Here is a 27,445-nt window from a genome sequence, read left to right on the forward strand (position 1 = left end):
TCACGTCAGATAATTGTGAGAGTGATGTGAATGTTGCAATTCATATGTTATTTTAGTAATATTGACAACAATTTTCCTTATGCACCTGTGTAGCAGCTGGAGCTGTGACTGGTGCTGCTGCCGTGGTGTAGCTTAGGTAAGCTGTGGTGTGGGTATCTCCTGGCAGGTTTGGGGGGGAGGTGGGTGGGTGCCTGCTGTGGGTACAGCAGGGACTGGGGATGGGAGGAGATGAGGTTTTGCACCTCAGTGTTTGGAATATGTCAACTGTGGGTGCTATGCCTTAATCTGCTGCTCCCTACTCTGCAAGGCTTAGTGGATGGAAATGATTGTATTTCTGTTGCTCCCGCAGCTCAGGCCTAATGCAGGGCGGGGGCCAGGAGGAGGCAGAAGCACAGCCGGGGCCTGGGCTAAGCTGGGTTTGGAGGTGAGGGGTGCAGCTTCAGCAGTGTGGGGGAGCTCCCCACAGGCGCTGTGCCCCCTCTCCTCTGTCCACACCTCAAATGTAGCAGCAGAGGTTTCTTGTTGTTTGTGGGGAAGGGTGGTCGAGATGTGCCATGGGGTATTTTACTGCCCCATAGCAGGAGGAGGCAGATCCCAAAGCCTGTCCTTTTCCCACTGGAGCTGTTGATGCCAGTGCTGTGAAACAGCTGAGCGTGAGCTCAACGCCGGCGCGGCGCAGGCTCCTCAGCCACCCCGGGGCTGACAGGACAGGAGGGATCCTGTCCCCAGCCGGTGGCTCCCTGTGCTCCGTGCCCCTTCAGTGCCAGCAGCAGCCTGGGAGCAGGCACGGGCAGGGCCTTACGGAGCCGGGCAGCGTCCTGCTGACTTGGAAGTGGTGTAAACCTCTCGAAGAAGAGGAGGAGAAAGTTTCAACTGCCGTGAGGAAGGCTGCCTCTGGGGAGGGCTCCCCTGGAGGGCCCCCTCCATCCTCCCAGGGTTAGGGTTAGGATTCGCACAGTGAACGCAAGTGGGGAGGTTGGTACCTCTGCCCAGAGAGAGCGATGCCGGCGGGACGACGGAGCGTGTTGGCAGCCAGGGATGTCTGCAGTCCACGCCGCGCGTGGAGCCGCACCGCGGGGAATGCCGTGCCACGGGGGATGCCACGCCGGGGGTACGCCGTGCCATGGGGGATGCCACGCCGCGGGGGATGCCGTGCCATGGGGGACGCCATGCCACGGGGACAGCCGGGCGGCAGCCTGTCCCGGCGCGGATGACCGGGTCCGCGCGTCGCCCCCGCCCCCGCAGCGGACACGCGTGGGCGGGGCGTGGGCGGAGCGGCGGGGCGGGGAGCGGCGCGGCGCGGCGCGGCGGGGAGCGCGCCCGCAGAGAGCCGCGCTCAGCGCCCGCTCGGCAGCGCCTCCCGCCGCCGCGGCACCATGTGGCAGCCAGCCACGGAGCGGCTGCAGGTAGGCGCGGGCGGGGGTCCCGGGGGGGGGGCCGAGCCCGCGGAGCTGCCCGGGGAGGGCGGCGGGGGCTGTGGCGGTGGGAGCGGCGCCGGCGGAGCATCTCCCCCCGCCCCGGTAGCGGGAGTTTGTTGCAACTTCTCCCCGAGCCTCCGCGCAGGGTGGCTGTGCGGGGACGTATGTCCCGCGCGCACGTAGTGCGGGGGGAGGGAGGCGCTTCCCTGGCGCATCCCGGGTCCCGGCTGCCGCTGCCCGGCGCTCCCGGCGGGTCTTTGGTGCGGGCGGCGGGGTTGCGGCCCCGGGAGTCGGTGCGGCTCGGTGGGGTTTCGGCGGGGGACGAGCACTTTGGAGGGGTCTCTCCCCGCGCACCCCGCAGGTGAGGGGGAGCTCTGCCGGCCCGGCCACCGCCCGCATCGGCGGTGCGGGGCGGGTCCCCACGCCGCGGTCGTGCGGAACCCGCGGAGTGGGGCGCGGGGGACGGAAAATCCTGCGGGAGCCGTTTGCCACCCCCAGATCTACAGGTCTGGATGGCTCACGGGAACTTGCGTCCCCCCGCGCCACCTCTCCACGCCCCGCCGGGTGGCCCGTACCCGCTTGCAGCGCGTCAGGCTCTGCCAGCCCTGGGCTCTGTCTTTTTTAAAAATGTATGCTTTTATGCATATTTCATATTCAGGGTGAAATCTGAGACAGGCAGAAAGCGAGATGAAATAAAACTCACTTTGTAGTTCCACTGTGTCGACTTCATATAGTTTTCCAGAGCAAGTGTCTAGTGAGAGAGAACTGGACGCTTTAAGTAAGAATCAGTGATCTTAGCTGGTGACAAGAAAAGACCGTTATTGCTTTTGCAGTTCAGATTGAGAATTTGCTTTGATATCATCCAGCAGAAAATTCAGTGGCTTGATTTGAGTTGATAGTAAAGCCAAGCTGAGCAGATCTGTGAGCTTTCATTTGTACCAGCCAGTAACAGGCATAATTTCTGGTCTTAAAAAGACATACTTTTCTCTGCAATGAGAAACTTAATTTGTAGAGGATGGAAATGATGTGCCACATCCATAGTTTACAGATTAAAGGGTAGAAAGTATGTTAATACATTATTATTGCCAGAATCCTCTCCATACTGAATGCAAGCAGCAAGATCACCTGTGTTAAGGAGTTAATGATCGTGGGCTGGTGGTGGACGCAGGAGCACCTCTATCACCTGTGCACTGGAAGGATGGTGTCCCCACGGGGGATGCTGCTGCAGGGGAAGGACCTGAGGTGAGGATGCCCCCAACAGTTGGGGGCAAAGGAGAAGGCGAGGGAAGGGAAAGAGAAGGGGAAAGCTGAAGCTAATAGTGGTGTGCTAGTCTGGATCATATGGTCTGGCTATGTGCCCCCTTTATGAAGTTAGGAGGTGTTAAAAATAACAAGATACTAATATCACACATATCTGATACTGCCTACAAGAGCATGCAAGGCTAAAAAGAACCAAGTGCTATGTTTTGCAGACTAAGTTTATAAGTGTAACTTTATTCAGCTGTCACATGTATCCTGCATGCTGGTAGGGATCTTGCCTTGGTGAGTGGGTGGGAAAGGCCAGGTGCCATGGGGAACCAGGGCTGCCAGGAAGGGGGATGCTTGCTGGGCCTCTTGCTTAGCTGTTGCAGCACAACACAGGTCTGTAGCGAGAGGAGCCCATGCTCCTCCCTGTCGCTGGAGGGGAGCCATGAGCACCAAAGCTCTCAGCAGTGGCTACTGACTTTGTGCAACCTACTGTTGGTCATCTCTAGCTGGAGACTCCAGACATCCTGAGCCTCCCAAAATGCTAAGCGCCTTAATTGTGCTTCTTGCCAACAGGAGTTGCAGGGGAAGTGTATGAAAAGCTGTAGGTGCTCTAAAAAAACAAGCCAGAGGAATCCAAAATTGCAGAATTAAATTACGCTTTGGACTTGTACTGGCTCCTAAAATGGGGACGAGGGGAAAGCCTTGGAAAAGCCACAAGAAGCCCATAATAATTCTGTGTTCACACAAGGCTTTAAGTAACAACGTAGTGAACAGTGGACAAAATGCATACAGTGAGTGGAAGGATGCTGGGAGTAACTAGGATCCTGTGATTGGGAGCTTGATCCTAATCCATACACACAAGAGCCAGATTTGCATGGTAATAGACTATCTAATATCCCCAACCCCTTTGAATTTTTTTTTTCTCCAAAAGAACTTTGAAATCTGGTCACCTCAAGTAACCTGATCTCCTCTTCCATCCCCAGGAGTTACATGTCGTGTATCACCAGCCTGGCCAGAGCTGCTGGAGGTGCTGCCTGCCCCTCCCCTGAGGAGTGTTTGTGCAAGGCAATAAATACATGTTTCTTCCCTTCTTTCCCCCCACTCAACATCTTAATTCAGTTTCAGGTGTCCCACGTTGCTTTCTTTGTCCCAGCCTCTCTCTCTCCTGGCACCCAGCTGCTGTGAAACAAATCTTGGTGTCATCAGGGTGTTGAAGGCGGACCCCTCTGCTTGTCCCTGGCTGGCAAGCAAGTGTTGGGAGGGTGCTGGGCATGGGATGTTGGTTGTAGCAGGGTGGGTATTTGGTCACTGGGTAGAGTAGATATGTCCCGTGGTCTCTATTCACATGTTCTGCGATTACAGGTTATGCCAAGTCACTACTGCGGGGTGTTTGGGGGATGTATAATGGCAGGTCCAGCCATGTCTTCTATAGGTTCTCCTTCAAGCTGATGTATGGGTGCAGAAAGTGTGTTTTCATATGTCAGTTGTCTATGGCATAATTTTGACTCAGACGCATCTTGCATTAATATCCAGCCGTGATGAGGTGCAGCTCTGTCCTAAGTAAAACAGCAGTGAAAATATTTTCATCTTTCAGAATATTTCTTTTGGCCTGGTTCAGCAAGGGAAAGTATGAACCGACTTTGGAAGTGACTGCCTGTTGGTGTGGGTCAGTCCTGCCCTCACTGCAAAGTACAGCTGCATATGTTTAACTTGAATGGGAGTAAGCACCATGGCATGAAGACTTCTGTCATGTTCTGACACAGTCATCTATGGCTTATGGGTCTCCTTTCCCAGTCTCACACAGTTTATAACAAGGCTGCATGTTCCTGGTCTGTGGCTGTTCATGTAAAAGCCACTTTTGTTCCAAATGTGTTCAGTCCTGTCAAGTTTCACAGTTTGTGCTGAAATTTTTGGCGTTGACTAGATGGGTACAATTCCAGTAGTGAGGTCAGCAGCAGAGCTCACGCATACGCAATAGGAATGAAGTGTCATCAGCAGCTGGGTTACAAAAATGCAGTGAGCTGGGGCATTAACTGAACATCTCCCCACTGCTGTTGTGGCCACTTGCTGCTGAAAGCTTCAACAGCTGCTGAAATGCACCCCCCATTCCAGGGACTTTGGTTTCTGGCTTTGCTGGAATAAGCCGTGATCACTAGTTTTGGGTTTTTTTGGCGGGGTGTTGTTTTTGGGTTTTTTTTTTGTGTCACTGTTCTCCACTTCTCTCTGATGGAAGCTTCTCCTGTCATGCTGCTGCTTAATGAAGAAGCCTTGCTGTTTCTGGAAGATATGTTGAATTAAATTAAATGGATTAGAAGAATAAGCTAGAAAAATTTAAATATCCAGGTTCCTGGAATTTCCTTGAAAATATGATACAGTGAAGCCTGCTTTTTCTTCTGCTGTTCCTTTCCTTTCCCCCTTTGTGATTCATTCACCTATAGCAACATTGCAGTTACGTGTATTTTCTCCAAAGTTAGAGGGACAGTGAGTTACATGGGAAACGGCGCAAGCTGGGACATTGCAGGAATATACCATAGGGATCAGCGAGTCTCTGGTGCGGTACTCAAGAAAGTTGTGATTTTGCAGATAATTCAGGCATTAGCATTTTTCATGCTTAATGTAAAAGAGGTTGTCTGGGACACTTTCTTTTTTGAAGACTTTTTTCCCCTCTGATTTCTGTGGCGGCATTCCTGGTTTGTGTTCAGTAAAATGCGGATGAATGCACTGGACATATGAGTGCCTTGCTGTCTCTGCTGGAGCAGCGACCAGGGGGTCGTTCAGGTACTTAAGGGTTGTTCTGCCTGCTGGAAACACTGGGGCTCCAGCCCAGGCCTCGCTGTACCTTTTGGGTATGGTTTTCATCGCTGTGTTTGCAGCAGAGCTTACTGATGGTTGTAAGCAGTGCACTCTGATTTTTGGCTCGATGTTTGTGGCAGTGGCACTGGTTGAAATGATGCTGAAAATCTTCTGAAATCTTTCTTTAAAATTATTTCCAAATGTGCCCCTGTGCCTGGTTTGGGACGTGAGGGTCAGGAGCCCTCAGTGGAGCAGCTGGGATTTTGGAGCTGCTGGCCTCGGCGATCCTCCCGTGAGGACTCTGAAGTAGTTTTTGAAAACAAGCAAGGTCTCCGTGCAGTTTTGCATGCCTGTCTGAGAGATGACTGCTATTTGCTTTGAAACCTAAATTTTCCTGGAAGCTTGATGCCAGACATTGTTTCTAGATAATAAATCCCAGTGGGTGCATAGTTTCCAAGGTCTTGCTGTTTATAAGCCCTGTTTATAAATTCTCCTGCTTCTCTTAACATGTGTGGCTAATAGGGATCTCTGTGTCCAAATACATTTTCTCTGGGAGCACAAAACACAGTAGTGCTGGTGCTGCCTGGCCTCGTGCTGTAATGCTGGGCATCCCTGAGCTGAGCTGTGACCATGAGCCCTCATCTGGGAGAAGCTCTTGCTTTTCTTCTGCGGGTGGTACAGTTGGTGGGCTTGCATGAGCGGTGTTTGGGTAGTGGGGAGCAGACAGGGTGCCATGCTGCGGAGCTGACTCCCATCCTCCATCCTGCCCTGGCTTGTGGTTCTGGGTGGGAAAATGCTGTTCTTTCAGATGCTTCTCTTGGGCACGCGGTTGCCTCTTACCAAGTGGTCACTTGGTTTCTGCTGTTTGGGCCTGCCCCAAACCACTGGAGAAGAGCAGGAGAGACCCCCTTGTTGCCAGCTGCCTCCCTGCTTTTGGGCTGGACATCATGTGGTGAATTGGCTTCATAAGGGCATGGAAATGGCCAAGTGTTCATGGTAGGACTACAGTGATTCTGTGTCTACTCATCTGGAAATTCCATATTCTTACCAAAGCCCACAGTTTTGGGCGATTTCTGGGCAAGGATCTAATAGCAGATGGCTGCAGCGTATTCTCATGCTGCTAGAATTTTTCTTTCATAAAACAGAGTTCCGCATCTCTTCTAATGTGCTGTGAAATACTGAGAGGGAGAGCTGCAAGTGGGCAAGATGAGACGAAGTGGGTGATGTCAGGCAGGAAGCTTCAGGTCCTTCTTTGCTTGGGCAAGTTTGATTCCCTGAACCTGGAGGCTTAATTTTGCCATCATGCAACTTGTGCAGCTCCTCTGAAGTCCATGGAAACTACATTTATGTAAGGTTACTTTACCACAGTCTTTGACGAGGTGGTGTGATTTCCCTCCATGTTGTTAAGATATAGCAGTAAGAACCCAACGCAGGTATTGATGAAAGTGAAAAAAGTGAAAGCAGCCGTATTGGGGGTGTTGCTGCTCACTTTCTGGTGTCCCTGCGAGTGCTGACCTGTGACGCTTCATAAACACATTGCTTGTTTTGCTGCGGTTTGTAACTGTGCATCTTGAATCTACTTTTAGATTTGAGGATGATAGCCTGTTGCTAAATGCATGCATGTTACATGCATCCACTACCACCTAGTATACATATCGAACACCTTTCCCATGTCAGGAACATTGAAACTCTTCACTAAAGAAAAGTCTGCTCTGGGCAGCGTTTCCCTTGTGTAATGGCTTTGAGATAATCATGGGTACAGTGGTTTTATGACAATGTTTGTTTGCATCTCTTCAGATGTAATGTGATTTGAGGTGCTGTTGATGCTTTCAAAATGAACTCGTCTTTTTATTATATGCTTGGTGCTCAGATGCATACATCTATTAAAAATGCAGTATACAGTCAGTTGAAACAATTGTTTTCCAATTTTTAAAAGCATGTGGAAAAACTCTTCTTTAAACCAAACACAAACAGGTTGTAAGTGTAAAGCACACAAACAGCTGTCTAGGCAGAAACCACTGGGCTGATACTACTATTGAGCTCTGGTTTTATTAAATATTATGTCAGAAGGAAAAAGTGAAAAGTATTTGAAATTTAAGCTTGAGTCATGTGGATGCAAACATCCAGGAAGTCTTACAGCCCAGTGTTTTGGCACTATATAGCTTCAGGATATCTTTCAAGGCATCGAAGTTTTCACCCTAGTTTGCTGCCATGAATTTACAGCAGTCGGGGATCTTTAAAACAAAGCTCTGAGATTCCAGCAAGCTCATCTGGCACCACTTAGCTTGGGCAGTTCCTTTTTTCTACATTATTTATTCTTTGTAGAAAATGAATGGCTCTGGAAAAATGCTAATTTTGGGAAGCATTCTATGACCAAAAGAAAATCAGAATCAGTGACTGCATTGTGGAAAGCCCCCTGAGAAATGATCTTAAGGGTTTGTTTGTAGTATACTACTACTTTCTGTTTATGAAGCTGACAGCCTGTTTGATGACCAAGAGGAAAAAAAAAAAGTGATCTCCTTGAAGGAAGACAGACTAAAGCATTCAGTTGAAGTAGTTCAGAGTTTTAACTGCCTGTTTCTTATTTTCTCTTTGTCCCCGGTGGAAGCCAGCAGGACAGTCAGCAGTGGTATGTCCAGAGCGTTACCATTTCCGTCCAAGTGCGATTGTGTCCACAGCAGACAGACCTTCAGCTGGGTGATGGGAGGTGTGCTAGGCTGCCAAGGCTTTGTGTTAGCATCCTCTCACGTAGAGCTGGATGGTGGTGACTTTGTTTGCGATTTGGCTCTCTGCAAGCAAGATGAGAGTCTTGCCCAGAGATGTGTAAATGTGTAGCTCAAAAGTCCCTTTAAACAATGTTTAGTACTTGTTTGTTTGGTGTTGTGTGTGTCCCATCCCCACCCCCAGTGCTTTCATGTAAAATAATTGAACTTTGCACTTCAAATAATAGCTGGAAAAGTTACTGGTGACAGTAGTGTTAGTCTGCTGGGCCGTTTCTGAATAAGTGCATAAGAACTCTTTGACCAAAGATTTTAAATGTGGGTGATTGCAATTGTGTCCTGAGAAGACCTAATATGGCTTTTCATGATTTGTTTTTTCCTGCTGAAATACTGAAAATATGGAATGGCAAATATAAATCTTTGCACAGAATATTAAGATAAATGAAGTTGTGTATTTCTGGTGTTTGATATTCTTTTAATGATGGCACGTCAAAAAAATTATATACAGACTCAGAATAATTAAGTTGATCTCGTTGCACTGACCCTTACCGTAGCAGTTCAGCGATGGCTTCTGAAGTGTTGGTCTTTTTGAAGAACCACCGTACATATTTTCATTGGGAGCATTTAAACAGTAACCGCTTTTCTGACAAAATGATTATCAGTGGTAATAATTCCAATGTCGATTTGGAAATGTAAAAATTTTTCCACTTCAGCTGTTGGCCTCTGTTCCCTTCCAGGCTTCCTCTGCCATGTTGTGCTGAGTGCTTCAAGGGCCGGGGTGGGAGATCTGGAGCATGTCGAGGGGCCTTTTGGGGCTGTTTCACTCCCCTCTCAGCTTAATGGCTGGTTGTGCTCCAGGCAACGTTAACGCTACATTTCTGACCTGAGTTACTGAGCTCTACTGACTGAGCTATGCTGTGAGTGCAATGCTGTTCAGTCTGGGATCTTCATCCTGTAACACCAGTGCAGCTGGCGCTCTTGTGCCATCCCTTGTGATGATGGGTCTGTGTCATACTGGACAACTTTCAGGCATCTCCTCATGTGAACACATTTTCTCCAGATAATATTTGATGGGACTGCCAAGGATACCGAGAACAGATAGAAAGTTAACTAAATGTCCTGAAGCTCAGATTTGTGGCCACCTCTTTCTTCCTGTGCCAAGTTCCCTCTGGGTTTGAGAGGTGGTTATGCCATGCTTTTCATATGAAGCTTTCAGAATGACCCTGGAGTAAGTTTCCAAGTATTCAGAGCCTCCATTTAGGGCCAGGTTTTCCCAGACAGCTTTTTACCCATTTGAAAACTTGTCCAGTCATTCAGTGTCTGGAGAGGAGAAGTGAAGTTCGGAGTCTGGACCCACTGGTGGAATAGCTGCCCTGAAAATCTTGCAGTGGGATCTGGCCCAGGCTCCACTGGGGTCAGTACCAGCCTTGGGCCTGGCTGGGTTTGAGAGCAGGGCAGCAATTCCACCTATTGGGTTGTTACAGGAGATACAGAAAGTTTGTCTAGTCTGATTTAAACCAAACATTTCTCCATGCTATAGAGCTTCTTTGTGAGAGTGATGCTGGCTGGAGGCCAGGACAGAGGAGTTTGGGGTCTGCAGGGGACCAAGGGCATGGGACCTCTGTGGTGATGGTGGCAACATGAAATGCATCATCTGAGCCTGCAAGTTTCTAGCTCTCCATTCCCTCACTAAGCCCGGGTGTTGAGAGATAGAAGGGGTGGGTGGACACAGCGTTTCTCCTCTGAATGGCTGCAGGGGGAGGCTCTCTGGAGCGAATTTCAGCTGCTCTGCAGCTTTCCTTTAGCTGGGGACAAGCTTTCCTGCTGTCAGGATTAATCTGTGCTGACCTGAAAAATGGTATAGATTCTTGGGGTGGGGTGGGTGGGAATTACCCCTCCCTCCAGTCATTCTGGTTGAAACAACAGGCAAACAAAAACTCTGTTATTTATTAAAACTATCCAGTCCAAATTAATATGCTGAACTTGGTTTCTAATGTTATATTAAGAAATCTTGTACTCAGTTTTCTAGTATTTCCTTCTGCTGGGAGAGGAATACCAGGAGAAGAATTGTGTCATGGTGTGCTGGTTCTTCTGGCTCCAGCTTGAAGCTGGAGAGTGTAAAGACAAGCAGAAAAATTGTTAGAAAAAAATACATCAGACTTCAAAACAGGGTTTTAATTTTTTTCCCCTGATTTGAGACTATTTAACAGAACCTTATGCCCATTTTTAGCTTTTCCATTGGGAGTTTATTATGTTTCTTCCAGTTTTTGACCAGAGAAGTACTTTTTAGAATTTAAGCAACCACCGAGCTGCAGCTCCCCAGGCTGCGTGGGTGTCAGGGCATAGCATGTACCTCTGCCCCAGCTAACTGCACTGCATATCTGCAGAAGATGGCAGTGAATTTCATCTTCCAGAAAATTATCAGTTTAAGCATCAGATTAATGGGAGTAAGTTAACACAAAGATTGGGGAGAGGATTTTGACTGTGTGTTGCTTTGCAGCTTGGGACTTCAAATTGTCTGATGGGCTGAGTGATGTTTTTTGTGGGATCATTTGTTAGGGGACTGAGGAAGTATTACTTCCAGGTACAGAAACAGGCAATTAACAGATTTCTCATATGCAGCTGTTTCAAGGCAGAGGTGAACCCAAATCTAGAAGAATTTGCATGTGTGTGCAGAGGATGAACTGACACATTTCTGTCTGGTTTACTTATCCCATAGTGTCCATATTGCTTTCTGTGCTGCCAGTTCCACCATTGCTGAAAGATGCTGAATCAATGTTAATGTGGGTTTGTTTCTTTTGCTTTGTGGTTTTTTTTTCCCCCTGTCTTTTTTCCCTAGTCCACAGGAATTTTCTGTGCCTGACCATAAATTTGAATCAGAAAATGTGGAAGCTTGAATCTTGTCCCAGTGTTTAAGAAGAAGCCTGTACAGCGCAGATCTGCACAAGCTTCAGTTTTCACAGCTGTGCTCTGTTGTTTGGATTAGAATCAGAAGGAAGGATATTTTGAAAATTTTATGCTGGTCCTCTCAATAGTTTGGCTGAAAGGGCCTATTGAGCATGGTACTCTGTGTTTGAGAAAATACTTATAGTAAAGACAGCTTTGGTGTCTCCTGCTAAAATGAACTGCTGGAGCGATGAGCAGTGCTGTTAGGGTGCTGGGTGGTTAATTTTTCTGGTAGGCAATGAAGAGTGAACCCAGCAGTGATTCCCAAGACACTTGGAGCCGGGTGAGCCTCCAGCTGAGGACAAGGCATAGGGGTTGGCCCTGGATCTGAGCCTGCCCCCTTCACAGGCTGAGCTGCCCTTGGGAACTGTGGGTTTGTGACCCTGGCTCCCCCCAGGCGGTGCGGCGTGGCCACCAACAAAGCTGCCGGTTGGGAAATGTGGTTGTGATGATGGAGGAAGCGGAGCCCTCTGTGTCGCATTCTTGTTGGTGGAGCATCGGTGCTGAGATCTGCAGAAGGGATGTTACTTTCTACAAGATTGGACAGTTCACTTTGATAAATGTGTGTTACATCACCCAGATTTAAGAATGCAGTCTTATCTCCATGACTTTGAATCCATTAACTTTTATCTTGCCATTTGAGATGGCAGTATAACTTTTCAGTGGTTTATAAGGAATGTTAGGATGCATTTGTCTGTGAGCGACTGTTTTGATCTGCTGTTTAGAGGCTCTTTTTTCATTAAAGCCTGAAGCTTTGTGCTAGGATGTGTAACATTTTCAAAGGGCAATGTTTTAATCTTGTACCTCTAAAATACCGAGTTGCTTTAGAAAGAAGAGTTGCACAGTTTGAAAGGTTACAGAAGCTCAGGTGGGTTCTGCTGTTGCCTTTTCCCATGGATCAGTGTTGCAATATTCAGTTCTTTCTCTTTCTTGTAGCTTTGAGGTTTCATGCAACTCCTTGTGCCTCCCCTTCACAAACCTGCAGTTTCTGGCCCGGTGATGGAACTCACACTTCCAAGGACTTACCCCACTGAGAAGACTTGGGATTTTGTTTTCTTCAACAACTATCACGGACAGAGTTCAGATCGCTTCCTTGGGGGTGTCCAGTGGGGCTGCCTGGGGCAGGAAATAGCCCCATCAGAAATACTGGGCTTGCTGCAGGGTTTGCAGAGGCAAAGGGCAGCCTTTCTGTTCATCACGGCAAGCCTGGGACACGTCTCTAAATGATCGAGATGACTGCCTTTTGTAACCAAGGGTGATGGAAAGCCCTGGCACTTCAGCACAGTGAAAAATATTCACTGAAGTTCTAGTTAGTCACTGCTTAACTGTTCCTTTCCTGAAGCCGCGCTCCTACATCCTTCTCAGATTTAAAATGCTGACAAGTTTCAGGCTTCAGAAGTAGTGGAGCTCATCTCCCCTAAGGAAAGTCACTTTTGAAGAGATTGCGAGCTGCAAGTGCTAGCTGAAATGAGTTACAGCAAGAACTTCACCTGGAAAGAGACATTCCAGAGCTGCAGTTTAGCGATTTCACCCCTGTGGCTGGACAAGCTCCCACTCGTTTTCTGAGTCTGGAATGGGCTTCAGCAGGTCAGAGCAGGGGGGCAGCGAGATGGGCATAGGTGGAGGTTTGTCAGAGAGGCAGAATCTAATTTGGACTAACGTGAAGTGCTTTGTAGAGATGTAGAGCTCCTGGGGGTAGGAGGAGCAGGTTGGCAGCTGGGGATCAAAGAGGTCTGTGAGTGGTCTGGGTTCAGTCATAGTCTGGGAGCCCCATTTGCAGAAACCTTGCACTGAAACAGCTCACTTCTGGTTGGTATAAATCATTTTCGGAGGGCATTGATATTTTTTCCGGTTAGGATTTTTATTTCTCAACATCAGAAGTTAATCATGCTGCTTACGTAACATTAGAAAAATAGCCACATGCAGTGGGCAGCATTGACCAGGGAAATGCCCATACCTTGTTTGTTCTGAAGCTTACTGTGCTTGTTTTGGAAGTAACAGCCTGACCTTTTGTTCCTCTGTTACGATCTGAGGGTGTTCTTGCATGGATGTGGAACTTTCCAAGATAAACGAAGTGAATGTGGTTTGGCATTTAAATCACTAATGTTGTATCAAGCTAGAGAATTTTAGAAGCCATTAATGTCTGAAGAGATGTCATTTTGTTCACTTGGGGATAAACTTTTCCCCTGTCTATATGCAGGTCTTTTTTTTGGTCAAAATTCAGATCTTGATAATAGTATAAATCTAAGTGCCATTGCTAATGCCAGTGGATTTACTCTGCATTTCTTTTCATTTATGTGTTTTTAAGAGTCCAAATCTTATCTGATTTTTTTCTTTTTTGAAGAGTAGATATATGTGAAAAGATTTAATGACTAAGAGCTGAACTGAACATTTCTGTACTACTCTTTTTGGAAAGCGTGTGTTATTGAAGTCATTCTGGATGGAGCTGTAATGTTGTTTGGATAAGGGGCTCCTATGTATCCGACAGGAACGTCTGTGTCACGCTGTGAGCTCACCACTCGCTTGCTTTGGATGGGGGGAACCACTTTACAAAATATTTATGGAAGTGTTAATAAACCTTACAGTTGCACGGTACCTCCCCTCTGCGACGAGAAAAGGGAGTGTGGGTCCCTCGCAGAAGGATCAGTGCGGGACTGTGGCGGCTGCCCTGGCATCAGAGCTTTAGCAAATATTTTCTCATTTGTGAATTCAGTCTGTTTCTGAGACCTTTTCTTACGTTCATATTTTCTTGTGAAAACTTAATATATTCTCTTCTTCAAAGGGTTTAAAATGCCTGGTCTGCCTTCTTTTTTCCTCCAACATTTCTCAGGAACAAAAAAGTGTTTCTTACCCAGCAGCCATCATTACAGAGCTGAAGTTAGAGAGCAGTCTGCTGCATCTTGGGAAAAAAAAATTGTTCCTAAGATTTTCTTACTCTGATTCATATGTAGGACAATAGGGAAGTGCTGTTATATTCTTTCCTGTTACTCCAAAATCTGTCTGGTAATTTTTTTTTTGTTTTAATTAAACTGGTTGCTGGGAGGTTTTTCAATCTGGTCTCCTTACAGAGTCTTACAACTCATTATACACCTGCATAAATCAGACTGAAACATTTGCCTTAAAAATGACCTAGTCTGTACAGGACTGTACGTGCCTTCCCATGTAGATAGTAAAGTGGTGTTGTGAATTTGCGGCATTGAATAACAAAGGTAGTCATTGTCAATCATTGCAATTGTGCTGCAAAGCCATCAACACAGAGCGGTTATGGCTGTGTAATATAGTTTCCAGAAAAATTAGTCTTTTGTAGCATCCTGGTTAGAAGGTGTCAACATGCAGCAGGACAGTTTTATTTAGGAAAGAGTTTTATTAAAGCCTTTTCATTAGAGCTGTCCAGCTAAAGGAGCAGGTGAAGGCTCTCTTTGCAATGCCACCTCATATCTGACCAGCAGGATTGGCTGGCCAGGGAAGGGAGCAGGTATGTCAGGACCACGCCAGGGGACTTGGCAATTATTTTGCAATGGGAACAGACTGACGCAGTGCACCTTGTCCATCTATTATTCTTCCCGGAGTGTGGAAGAATGACTTTCAACTATATCATTACCTACTTAACGTAATTAGTTTTTCCTCTTGAAAGGAGGTGATTGCAGTGCTAGTAATGCCTGTAGTAAAGGTGGTGATGTGCACTAGATCCTCTATGCTCTGCAGTGACATTTCCCTGGTGAACAGAGGGTGTGATGCCATTTACACCAGAATAATGCCCCTTGCTTTGCCCAGGTGATTCACAACACTTGGTAGTCGTTGTCACTGTCTTTGGCCCTTCTAATCCTTCCTGTGTATGGGCATGAACAGGGTACAGAGATGTTAAAGTCCTGATCTCCAGCAGAGCAGGGAGTTAGGCTGGCAGTGCACACCGACGTAGAAAATTGGGCTGTAATCTTGTGCTTTGAAAATTCTCGTGTATGTGGTGGCTTGTGTGGGTCCAGCCTTTGAATAAGGCTTTGGAAGAGTTTGGAGGCAGGCGGCTGCCTGAGACGTCTGTGTTACTCAGCGCCTCCAATTGCTTGCTTGTCTTGATAGGTCTGACCAGGAGTGAGAGTTTGTGCTGTAATCGCTGTGCAGTGATTTACTGCTGGGGCTGGTTATCCCACATGGTGGTTTACTGCACCCTGTGTACAGATCCAAGGTTTGCTCTAGGAAATATTTAATGCTGTTCTGCTTTGTACACCTGGAGGTCAAAAGAGAATGTGGTTTTTCTAGCTAATCATCGTCTCTTGCAAACTAATTGTAAGTAAAACAAAGCAAAGAGAAAGTGTGTGGAGCCTAGCCAGTTCTTAGTAATGTCTGAACCAACTGGTCCAATGCTGTGTATTTCTCTGACTTGATTTTGCTGAACTTTTGTGGGATTTTGAAGTTTTACCCTGCGTAGCTTACGTTAACTTTCACTATGTGGTTGTCAGTTTTTTGTGTGTGTTTTTTGTTTTTTTTTTTCCCCTTCCCCACCCCCAAGTCAGTGGGGTCAAGATAAAGAATTATTTTAAAGAGTGGATGTGAGATGGCTTTAAAAAAATTGATAGGACTTGCTACCAGCATTTACATTATAGATACTCCACTGGAAGTTAATAGTGAGGGGTGTAATGGACAGGATGCTCACTTACACAGGGTCGTATTTATAAAGATCTGGAATTAATCGCCGTTCCTAGGCAGCATTTGGTGCTGGAGGGATGTGTCCTTCTCCTCTGGACCCAGCACAGGATCGGCAGAGCACTTTGGATGGCGGGGAGGCTGCCCACTTCCCAGCCATGCTAGTGAGCATTCCTTATTTTCCTTTCTTGGCTGTTTCGCCCTTTCCTCTCCTTCCAGAGCAGCCAGACCTTGGATGCTGTGTGTCCATCTGCTCAGATACTGCCTGGACAAAGGCTGGGTCCTCACCTGAGGAGCTGAAGAGTTACAATGGGGAGCAAGATGTGCATGTTTCTATTAACATCTTGTTAACCCTGTATTAACCCCTAACACCATGTGATTACTAGTATAAATATTTATTCTTGGTATGTAGCTACAGCTATGTGGAAGGATTAATGCTACATTTTTAGTACTTAGTACTCAGTTTAAGTAAAATCAGTTTGTCAGGTCGCTTCCTTTTGTGTTTTGTTTTTTAATTGGCAAAAGGGTATGCACAAACAGGGTTCAGATGGCCAGAGACTCCAGAATCTCATTATCTTAATTGAAAATTGTCAGCCTTTGACATTAATAAATGATTTAGCTAGCACATGATGTAGTCACTGGGGAGAAATGGAATTGACTGTTACAACCATCCTTCACTTGTAGACAATAATGATAAAATACAGCCCAGAGCTCTTAAGAATTAATAGCTCTGGGCTTAGGGCATATTTTCATATATTAGAACATCTCAATTCTGTTACATTTGGTAATGTTTTATTCTCGAATACCTTCACTTAGGAAAAACTGGAAGGTGCACAAAGGACATCCTCCTGTATCCTCTAATGTTGCTCTTCAGCTTTTTACAGTGTGCAGATGTGTTGCCAGCTTTTTTAAAAAAACAAAGTGGTTTGTTGCTCTTGACCATTCTTCACTTACCGGGGGAAATAATTTGTTTAGACAATATGTGGGGATTAGCTGTGTGTTGAACTACCACAGTAAACAAGTAATTAATTCTAATCAAAATGTACACTGTGCTCTGTGCATGGATTTGATGGAGTCTTCTGGAAAAGAAAATATTTTTCTGGCTACAAAGCATTTCCTACCCAGTGACAAGCTGTAAAAGAAACAGCTTGAAAATATTTCCTGGCCGAAGGAAATGATCGGTACATACTTTTAGTTTGCCATTGTGGTTAACATCACTGTGTGTTTTTTCTAGTACTTCCTCACTTTTTCTCAGTTTTATGTACCTAGTGCTAATAAACATAGGTACAGAAATAATAGTCCGTCTGAGCCAATCCATTTGATCTTTTCTTTTGGTAACACCAATGCTGGGATTTTGCAGAGGATAATCTGAGGACCCAGGCTTGGCTTTTCTCCTATTGGAAATCACTGTTAAAATACTGAAGACTTTGCTGCTGGATCTGGGGCCTGAGGGTTGTGCCTTGGTTTTTCTTTTTTTTCCTTTTTTTTTTTTTAAAAAAAAACTAGATCGGTGGGCAAAATACAGCAGTAGTGTACTGAAGGAGATAAGTGGGTGAGGTCAGTGTGCCTGCTGGAGCACAGTGCATAGATGTGCACCACACGCTGTTGCGCAAGCACAAGCTGGAGTTTGCCATGAGACGTGTTTCGGAGCACAGCCAGTGACAGACAGGTTTTGATTACCAGCTTTTGCCTTTAGAAACAAAAGTGTAGTGTTTATTTCAGTTTCTAAACCAGGTTAGTGAACAACGGTTAGCAGTACCAAGTGATGTGCAGCTGTTGGTTTGCAAAGCTTAGAAGACTTTGTTTATGCGGACACCAGTCAGCAAAGGAAAGTTGGGATTGGCAATACTGGTGTATTCCAGAAATGGAGAAATGAAAGGTGGCAGACACATATGTCAGCAGGATTTCTGCTCGGCCTCCCCGTTAATGCCGGGTTTTTGCTGTTGTCTTCCAGCTTTGCCAGTTGCTTTTTTCTGTGTGGTAAACGTGTAGGGGCTTTTGACACTTTGCAGGCAGTGTTTCACTGGCATTGCTCCCTGTTAGCAAGTTGCCCCACGCGTACCCCGAGCTACCCATAACTCAGCAGGATGCAATTATTCCAAGTTGTGAGTACACTTTTCCCTCAGACTCTTCCAGTCTTACTCAGCTGTTTTCACCCCTGCCGTCTCCCGGCCATCGCTCAGCAAAGCTGAGTGGTGTTTATTTCCTAACTGGGTGCTTCCTGGGCGGCTCTGCAGCGTGGCCATCTTCTCAGATGTCCTGACACTAAGGTTTCAGCATCGTTCTGCTGTTGTATCGTACTGAAAATGACTGCTTAACTTGCTGTCTGATTTCCTTGCTGATTCCTGGCAGAGCTGTTTGCCTTCTTTCAAATCATGTATTTCTTTAGCCTGTCCCACGTAGTCTGGGATTTCTGTAGTGCCTCATTTTCTATAGACCTGTGACTACATGTGATTTTTCTGCCTTAAATTGCTGTTGTTGCTTTTTTAAAGTTGGCTTTTATCTATTACTGTTGCAGACAACATTTAAACTGTGATTCTGAGGTGCTTGGAAAACGTGGAGGCAAATTAAAATATTCCTGAACTTATTCAACCCTTGCACTCCTTTAGCTGTGATGGTTTCTGTACTAAGATGTGTTATAGCTTTGGGAGATTGGGGTGAAAGCAAGAACTGTTAAAGACGGTGACCTCTCTGGTACCAAAAGCCGGGCTAGACAACCCCAATGGTTCTTTGGTAGCTGTGTTCTGTGGCAAAAATAGTTTTGAAATGTTTTTGAAGGCTGGGTAGAGTGAGATGCGTAAATAAATCCTGTAAACTTGCTCTCCTGAGTTGCAGAACATCCCTCAGTAGGTCAGACCTAAAGACCGCCAGCCATTTTTGCTGTATATATTAATACATGAGTGTACTGCAGTGAAATTATCACAAAACCAGAACTAAAACAAGCTGTAAATGGAAAAGCTGTGCTAACTGAAATAATAAAAAGAGGCAGCATGCCCCTAATAAATGCCGTAGTGTAATTGCTGTCAAAGTGTGCATGTATTTACATGAACAAAGGCCTCACTTCTGCAAAACTTCAGCCATATGCGTATTTTTACCTACTGCAAGCAGCTACCAGTGCCCATAGGCCTGTGCACAGAACGGTAAGTAAGGACCTGATTTGCAGGACTGAGGCCTTGCGAAGTATTCAATGTTTCAATGCACATGTATCTTATCCGGAACTGAAAACATCTTTTATTCCCTGGGCTGAGCTGGCAGCCGACACAGAAGGCAGTCTGCGTTATGTTTATCAATCCAGGGAGAAGTCCAGCTCTTGTGAGCGTATTTCTCATCTGCCAAGAGCATCAATGGAAAGTTTAACTGTCTTCTACTCACTCACTCATTTTTTTTTTTGCATTACTTAGGTGCCTCCCTGAACAGCCATATTTAATTCTTTAAATATGGTGAGGAAGGCATTAGTGAATTAAGGGTAGAGGGTTTAACCCTGTGATTTCTGAAGCTTTGCAGGCAGCCTGCTGCTGCTGATGGTTGGATGCTGTGTTATGATACCTGGGAGGTGCTGCGGGAGCATCCCCTCTGCTGCAGACCAGGCTCAGGCAGGGAATCCTGGGGGTGTCCCTTGTGCACCCATGGTGCCCCTCAGCGCAGGGGATGCTGCCTGTGTGCCAGAGCCTTTTTGGGGCACCTGCAGAGGTTTTACCTGTGGAATGTGTTTTTTAGGGAAACCCTCATTTAAACTGTTGCTCTGTGCTGCCATCTATGCAAAGTGTGTTGTTCAGAGAGAATAAGCAGCCTGGTTCTGATGCATTTGTTAAGCTATTCCATTCATTTTAATTAGTCTAATTTAAGCTATGTATGTGTGTAAAAATGGGCCTTGATCATTTTGGGGCTTGGCTAAAACCCTGTGATCTAGGCCTCTAAATAAAACCCTGGCAGGGAGTGAATGCTGAAGGGCTTTAGAAGGGTCTTTTCAGATGATCCTTGTGCCCGTGTATGGAGAAATGGGGATGTGTAAAAGGTTTCCCTTGTAGCTGAGGAAATTTTAAAAGCCTGTAACGGCATACTTAACCATCAGAGTTTCTTAATTATTAGAGTTCTAGCAAGCAAATTTCTTCCATAAATTGTGGGACCCCATTTCACTAACTGAACGCCAGGTTTATTACTATATGGACTTGATAATTAGTTTGTAATCTGTGCATAGGCATTTCATCCTGTCGATTTTCTAGCAGAGAATAATTTGCCTTTTATTTGTTGAGAGTAGTGTTTTTTTTTGTGAAAACAGAAGTCCCATTCATGATGGGCACAGCAAATGTAGTAAAACACTATCATAGCTGGGATTTGTTGTACGCTATGGATTTATGTCAAGAATGTTAATGATTTGTTTATGAATAAGTGAGCCTGTAGTATTGTGAAACAGTATCTGGCAGGGCTGCTGAATAGACATTTTGAGAGCAGAGGATTCTTGATCTGAATAAGTTGTAGATATTTGTGTGTCTCGAAGTAGTCATAAGTAGGCTTATGGATTTTAAACAGAAGTGTTTATTTAATGCATTATCATCGTCTATAGCACTCATCTGGCACATCTATGAGCTGTTCCATAACAAGCGAAGAGGTTGTTAAGTATTTTTCAAGGGCAGTTAATCTCCTTCTAGTGGGCTTTGTTTTAAAAATAAGGTTTTCTTCCAGAAAGAAACATGAAGCTTTAAGCAGAGCAGTGTGATGTTTCCAGAGTCGGTGTGGATCAGGAAGATACTCTGGATTTGCAGTCTCTCACTTGGGTGTAGCACCTAGTTTAGCGGAGCCACTACTGGAGTTTCCTGATGGAATTATCACTTGGCTGCCGATATGTTGTATGGTCCCAAATGCGCACCTTCCTCATAAGGGCTTGGGAAGGGTTTACCACTTTCTTCTGATTCCTTTTTTCTTGGAAGGATACCAACTGATGGGTAGGAGAGGTGGTTCATTCCTGTCTTACATGACTCCAAAGACCAATATTTCCTGTGTGTTCAGGAGTACCTGTGAGAAGTGAAGTGCAGTCCCTCAAAAGAATCATTTGGGGATTAGATTGAACCTCATGCCAGGTAACAGTTCCTTGCTTTGCCTGTTATAATTTGCATGGCCCAGGTGTGGGATCTAACCACTTGGATATCAAATCGAGTGACCAACAACTGCTGTCTAGCAGCACAAAGTGAGAGCTGTCACTGTTTAGTTTAAGGACTTGCGTCCAAATGTGTGAATTTTTGTGCTATGTAAATATTTTAAAGTTTCAAAACAATAATTGCAATATTTATCCTCTCTCCAACCATCCTTCTTGTAATGGGTTTAATACCTGGTTAAATGGGTGCAAATGCTTAACATGAAGAAAGGGTTGTCACTCAAGTGGGATTCATGCATTTTTAAATGTAGCTAAGCCTCTTGAAGAACTGCAGGTAGAAGATGACATGTTTACCACTGTAGCAGGAAGCTTTGCCGTGTGACTTCATGCACCGTGGGCAGCTGAGCCCAAAACCGAGGGGCTTCAGTGCTGGGTTCGGGAAGTGTCAGAGGCAGTTGGTGTTGTGCATCCAGGCTGCTGTGTGGAGCGTGACTAAACTCTGCCTGATAAATTATGGCATTTCTTGAAATAGTGCCTTGTACTTTTTAATGAGCTGGGCTATCATCTCTGCATCAGTGGATGGTTAAAATGAAGCAAGAAGTGCTTTAACATTAAAACTGTGCCTGGAGGACTTCTCTGAGAAATTGGTTATGATTATTAAGTGAATATAATAGGGTAAGACAACTTTGCTTTTTTCATGCTGAGTATGGTTTTGAAAGTTGAAACATGTACAGATGGAAAGTAATGTTCAAATGGGAATGGTTTTGGAAGCCATACAGTGTTCTCTCCCTTTGAATGTGGATAGGGAAGAGAGGTAAGGCACAATTTACCGAGATGCAACTTTCATAGAAGAATTGGATTTCTTCTAAATACTGTTTGATTGTGTGCCAAAGAGAAGAGAGGCTGAAGCCAGAGCACTTCATGCGCTGAACTGGTGAGGAATCTCTTCCAAACTGAATGGGCTGGAGAAAAATGAGCCTTGTATCGCTTGTTCCTTCTGCGGTGTATGCATATATACAGCTAAATAAATGGAAACATAGCCACCCTCTGTGACAATTGATGATGATGAAGCAGCCATGGGGGGCAGTTAGGCTAGCTACACCCTAACCTACTGTGGGGCAGCAACACCTCGGGAGTGTTATATGCAACTCAGGGCGGGTGGCATGTGCTGCTGTAGGTAGCTCTGCCAAATTACCACTGACACTTACCCCTACATCCTGTTTGTGTTATTTCTTCAATGGTGCATTTGTTGCCTATGCTGTTTTCAGAATTTCTCCTGTTCCTTACCCAGAGCCGTCTTGTCTGAGATGGAATTTCAGCAAATAAATAGTCCACAAGCTGCATGCTACTCCCATTCTCCAATACCGCAGCAGACATTCAGGCAGGAAGGCAAGGGCAGAAACTGTACTGGAGCTGATGAACTAATTCGTTCTCTAGATAGACGCTTTTACCCTTTTCCCACTGATACGTATCACACCATTAAACACTATTAAATATTGGCGGTTTCACAGTAAACTGCATTTGTGATTTGTCTACTGTGTAAGCAGAAAAGGCGATCCCAAATCTGCTTCAGGAACAGTTTTACTCTGCTGGGTTGGGAGTATCGGTGATAGCTGCCATAGTCTGTTAATTCTGAACTGTAATGGTGATAAAAGATGAAAGTGGAAGTGCTCATGTCATAGGGCAGGAGTTGGAACTAACCACTTTTCTACAGGTGCTACAGGGTAAATAGATTTATAACCACAGCCTTCTATCGTGCTGGTTGAAGCTGGTTCTTTTGAATCTTTACACTAGTCATGGAGCACTGTATGGAGTATCATGGTTTTGAAATTATGTTGAACCTTTATTTCTACAAATTGATTATTTTTAAAAATCAATGCTTAAGCAGGTGCACTTGTCACATAATTTTTTCATTGTGTCACAGTTAAAACCTATGGTCGTCCTTTATGGATAGCTACTGCATACGCTTGCCCAGCTTGAACAGCAGGAAATGTTGTTAGTCTTTCTGTTTCTGTGAGGAGATGCTGTAGCTTTTCAACCTCTGATTTTCTCTGTTGTGCTTGTTGTGGTGTGGATGACACTGAGATGCACGAGATACCCAACCAGTGCTTAAAGACAGGGAAAAGGCAAAACTTGGAGCATTTCAATTGTGGTGGTTGCTGGATCTCACCCAGGAGGGAACAGGCTTTGAATGATCAAAGTTCTCCTGCGCTCATCAGCTGCTCAGAATGGAGCAGACAGATGTTTATGTAGCTGATTGTCCTGTAAAACTGTAGCATTGGCTTGTGCAAATAGCTGTGCACGCAAAACTTGACTGGTATTATTTCAGAGGCTTTTCTAAAGTCATCTGAAAATCTGTTCCAGGCAGAGAACCTGGGATCCAAAATTGAATAAATATCAAACAAGGATACCTTCTGCTCCTAAAGCCATCTAAGACAGAAAATAGTGTAGCTGTATTTAAAGTTGGTATGTCAGAGGGGAACTAGCAGTGATTAACTGATGTGGAATTAAAGTTCCCTCTCAGAATATTTGACTTCAGGTAACAGTTTGCCCAGACTTTCCACTTCTGAGGTTATCTGTTTCAAGCTTTGCTTCTGGACTGAAATGACATACTTTTTTAAAATGAAAATATTTTAGTTGCGGTGGTCTCCCAAGTAACTTACCAGTGGTACAAATGTTTTTACAGACTTTCCTTTAAATAATGGTAACACTTGGAAAGCAAGAAAACAGCCCTCTGTCATCTAGCTCAGATTCAACCCTCAGGAAGGGAAATCTTCATTTTGAGCATTCAGCTCTGACTGCCCTCTGACCTCCCAAGTGGAGGCAAAGCCTTATTTTGTGCCCATGTGGAACATTTTTGTGCAGAGTGTTCTTGACTAGCGTGTAGGCAGAGAAGCTTTGCAGTGGGCAGTCTTGAGGATCTCGGCAGCTGTAATGAAAACTAGTGGAAGCAAGTGGTGATGAGGCAGAAGTCCTGTGTAGCTGTTGCGTTGTTCCCTGTATGCTGTATAACTTCTCCAACAGAAGCTCTCCAGTGCAGTTCCCTTATGATGGTGCTCTCAGAGTAGTTGGCCTCGATGATCCTAGCTCAAGGGTTGGTGTTTAATTGCTTTTGAAATGATCCTTGCTTTCCAAATGTGAGAAACTGTGACAAACACTATGAGGTAGACAGTTACTTTTCCTAGAAGTATTTGTGAAAGAGACCAGAATACTTGACAGATTCCCTTGAAAAGTCTTCTGTGGATTCTTCTCCCACTGCAGAATAGGGGTTCACCCATACAGAAGCCCCACTGGAGATTCATATTGAATCCCTATGTGCATGCACTCATCTGCCTTGTATTTGCAGTCTAGCTGGTTACTGCCATATCAGTAAATGTTCAGAATGGCCCTCTTTTTCTTTTTTTATTTTACCATTTGGCCAGATTACTGACTTCGGCACCATTTAGTTTGGCTTGGAGATCTTTTTGAAAGAACTGTATGGCCATTATACATGCAAATAGCTAGATAAGCACAGTTGAGAAGAAACTGGTAGGGCTGCAGCATGACAAATTTAAAGTACTAAAAAAAAAAAAAAAGAATTTTAAGATTGATAACCTTTCTGTTTTGTGGTCAGAATGCAAATAAAAGCTGGATATCTGGGCAGAGAGACATACTAAAAAAAGCATTATTGCAAGATTAAGCTGTAGAAGACACATTTTTGCATGGTAATCTACTGGATTTATTTAGACAATTATTTATTTGTGGTGGTTGTAAAAGCGGAATTTTTAGCAGTCTTGGTATAATTATAGAGGACTGACTTTGTAAAGCTGCTCAAACATTTTGCATCACAGTTGTGTGGTATTTTCAGCCAAATACAAGCCTCTTCTGATTAAAAGAAATATTTGTCCTGAAATTTTTTTTCCCCAGAGGAATGACTGATTGGTATTCACAAGATTCAATACTTCAATATTTTATCAGAGGCCCCTAAATTCTTTCACTCCCTTCTCTTTCAGGGTAAATAATTTAGATTTCAGATGCACAAAGTTCGATAAAAGCTGCCTTGTTAACATCTCCTGTAGAATTACAGCTCTATGTGCTTTGAGGGTTGGTGGAATAACTACATCAGTAATGCTTCTAAGTTAAATTGAATGGGGCAAAGAAAGAAGACAGTGGGGAAACGCTGGGCAGGCAGTTCATTTATTTTAATTTTGTTGGTTCGTTCACATCTGTTTAACTAGCTGCCTGACACAGGTACACTGGAGACCGTAAACGTCATGGGTGTTCAGAATACTTGCATTGTATTGTATTACAGGAATATATATTAGATCTGCATCTAAAGAAACTCAGGGCTTTAACAGCCCAGGCTCTTTTCCCTAGATGTTGATGGTCTATATTATTTCATTTCCCCTAAGCCCAAAATATGTTAAAATATTGTTTGCAATAATTGACAGGATTTGAACCAAGAAACATTTAATTAAAAAAACCCCAAACCACTTCTCATTTACATTCCTGTTTCTTCTGCAACTTCATTTCTCAAAGTTGAGCCAAAACTTGCAGATTCAAAATTGATTGGCTTTTTTCAGTGCAAAATTATTTAAGTTGTAAAGTGGCTGAGAATGGATGGTGTTTAAGGTGGTCAGCAATCAATGAGGGGGGAAGAAAGTGGAAGCTGTACTAAGAATAAAGATGTTCCTTCTCTTCTGTTACTCTGTGGGATTGTTTATTCTGCAGCTGTTTTCTGTGTAGAAAACTTGCAAGTCATTGATGTGTCAAACAAAGTTTGGAGCAGAGTGGACAAAAGTGGGAGTATAATTACTGGAAAAAAGAGAAAGTAGCCTGCACAGGCCTGAAGTCTTCTAATTCTGCTGGTCTTGCTGGAAGGGAATGTTGGGTAGTTTTGAGCTCTTCTATTTTCTGTAGTTAAACAATTTAATATTTCAGTCATTTGATGGTCTTCATTTAATTGGTAATGTTGAATTATAACACTGAAATATCAATTTACTACTCTAAAAAGTAGTAGTAATTCTTCATGTTGGCGCAGGTAGTAGCACATGTAAAGCAGCAGTAAAGATGGGGACTAGTTCTGTTGAACTAGATTTGTTTTGCCACAGATTTCTGTGGGTTTCTGTGGAAGCAGGGATGGTTCTTTTTATGGCATATGGGATTCCTAAAGACTGGGGTTTGGTTATGAATGAGCACGTGATTCCAGAATGGAATTACTTGAGTTTGTTTAATCAATTGTAGATTCCTCCAGAGTGACGCTGCAGTGCCTGTGTGAGGAGTTAGCTCTTTTTAATTGGTCCCGTATGTCCTGGCAGACAGTGTATTAAACATGCCTTGGAGGGATAAGGGCATCTGGTTGAATCTCATGGTGCATATTTTATTTCTTTTCTGGAAGGATTTGCTGCCTTTTTTGTTGTTGTTGTTCTAAGAACCATAGATATGTATATATGTGTATAATCACTAGCATTTTGAAACTTAATATTCAGCTGAGAGATTAGTTAGGCTTCTGCAAAATTATCTGAACTTTGCTGACAGGTAAAGAAGAAACAACTGAGGTTTTACAGAGAAGCTGGAGTTTCTGAGTGTCTTTGGGTTTGGGTGCTTAAATTGTGAAAACCTGGAAGCTTAATCTCCCTTCTTGTCAATTGCTAAGGCCTTTGAAAATCAGAAAAATGGAAACATCAGAAAATATTAATTACTTTTGAAAACCATTGAAAACCCATGCAGATTCAACCTTTATATCTGGAGGATATGGATATGAGAAGGCTGTTCTGTCCATGGGTGCCGCAGATTAGACCCAACAAAGGTGAGCGCCGTCCTCAACTGCTTTACTTGACTCATTCTGCACTGGAAAAAGCAGAGTAATTTTGCATCTGGTTTTTTTTTCTCAGCTTAACCAGTAAGGTAGCTGCAGGAGAAACAGGAATGTAAATGAGTTGGTTTGATTTTCTTTTGTAAAGGTTTCTTGGTGCAAATCCTATCAATTATCCAATTCTAAAGCTTTGCTGAATTAATGAGACACTTTGTAGAAGGGTATTTTTGATCACTTTCTGTAGAATTCCTTATTCCTGATGTAGGCTTTCTGGTGTGCAGCTTTTATTTATGGCTTTAAGTGGGAAGACCTACTGTGTGAAGTCCCCCTGGGGACAGGGGTTATGCATTTGCACTGCAGCGGGACCCAAATTTTATCTATGTTCTGCATCATCTGCTTAAAGGTTTATATGTCCATAAATCCTAGCAGAGTTTCCCCATGATGAATAATTTTCTGGTGGAGGCATGAAAGGAGTAATATTGCAGTAGATAAAGTGCCTGTGAGCGTAGCTGAGGCCAGGGAAATCCACTTGGGAAGGTGCATGGGATGGGACAGCAGTACTGGCCAGGCGTGGTTCCCTTGGGTATGCTCTGGAGCATGTACTGATGGTGCTCATGGGGATGTGTGGAGAGAGGGAAGGCTGAAGCCACCAGGCTTCTTTCTTTGCCCTCTGCCCTCTGCCCTCTTTGCCTTGGGCAGCTGCACCCTGATAGAGGCTTTCTAAAAGGCCTGAGTTGCTGAAGAAGCAGGTCTGTTCATCTGGAGATGGCTTGTGTCCATGGGAAGTAGGAGG

The 27,445-nt window shown here is 44.8% G+C and overlaps 1 protein-coding gene across 2 annotated transcripts in view; it reads left to right on the plus strand.

Moving 5' to 3' along the window:
- The first annotated feature begins 1,262 nt into the window (after positions 1-1,262).
- PID1 (phosphotyrosine interaction domain containing 1) overlaps positions 1,263-27,445 on the plus strand; it is an 89,978-nt gene continuing 63,795 nt past the window's right edge. The window contains exons 1-2 of one of the 2 annotated variants that reach the window (XM_064457731.1): positions 1,267-1,406; positions 12,062-12,712. Coding sequence is in view for 1 of the 2 variants with exons in the window: in XM_064457729.1 (XP_064313799.1) it covers positions 1,377-1,406 (30 nt within the window). In the remaining variant the exon portion in view is untranslated. Of the gene's footprint in view, positions 1,407-12,061; positions 12,713-27,445 lie in introns of both variants that reach the window. The other variant, XM_064457729.1, reaches the window with a different exon arrangement.

Source organism: Phalacrocorax carbo, chromosome 7, assembly GCF_963921805.1.
Source record: "Phalacrocorax carbo chromosome 7, bPhaCar2.1, whole genome shotgun sequence".
Classification (NCBI taxonomy): Eukaryota; Metazoa; Chordata; class Aves; order Suliformes; family Phalacrocoracidae; genus Phalacrocorax; species Phalacrocorax carbo.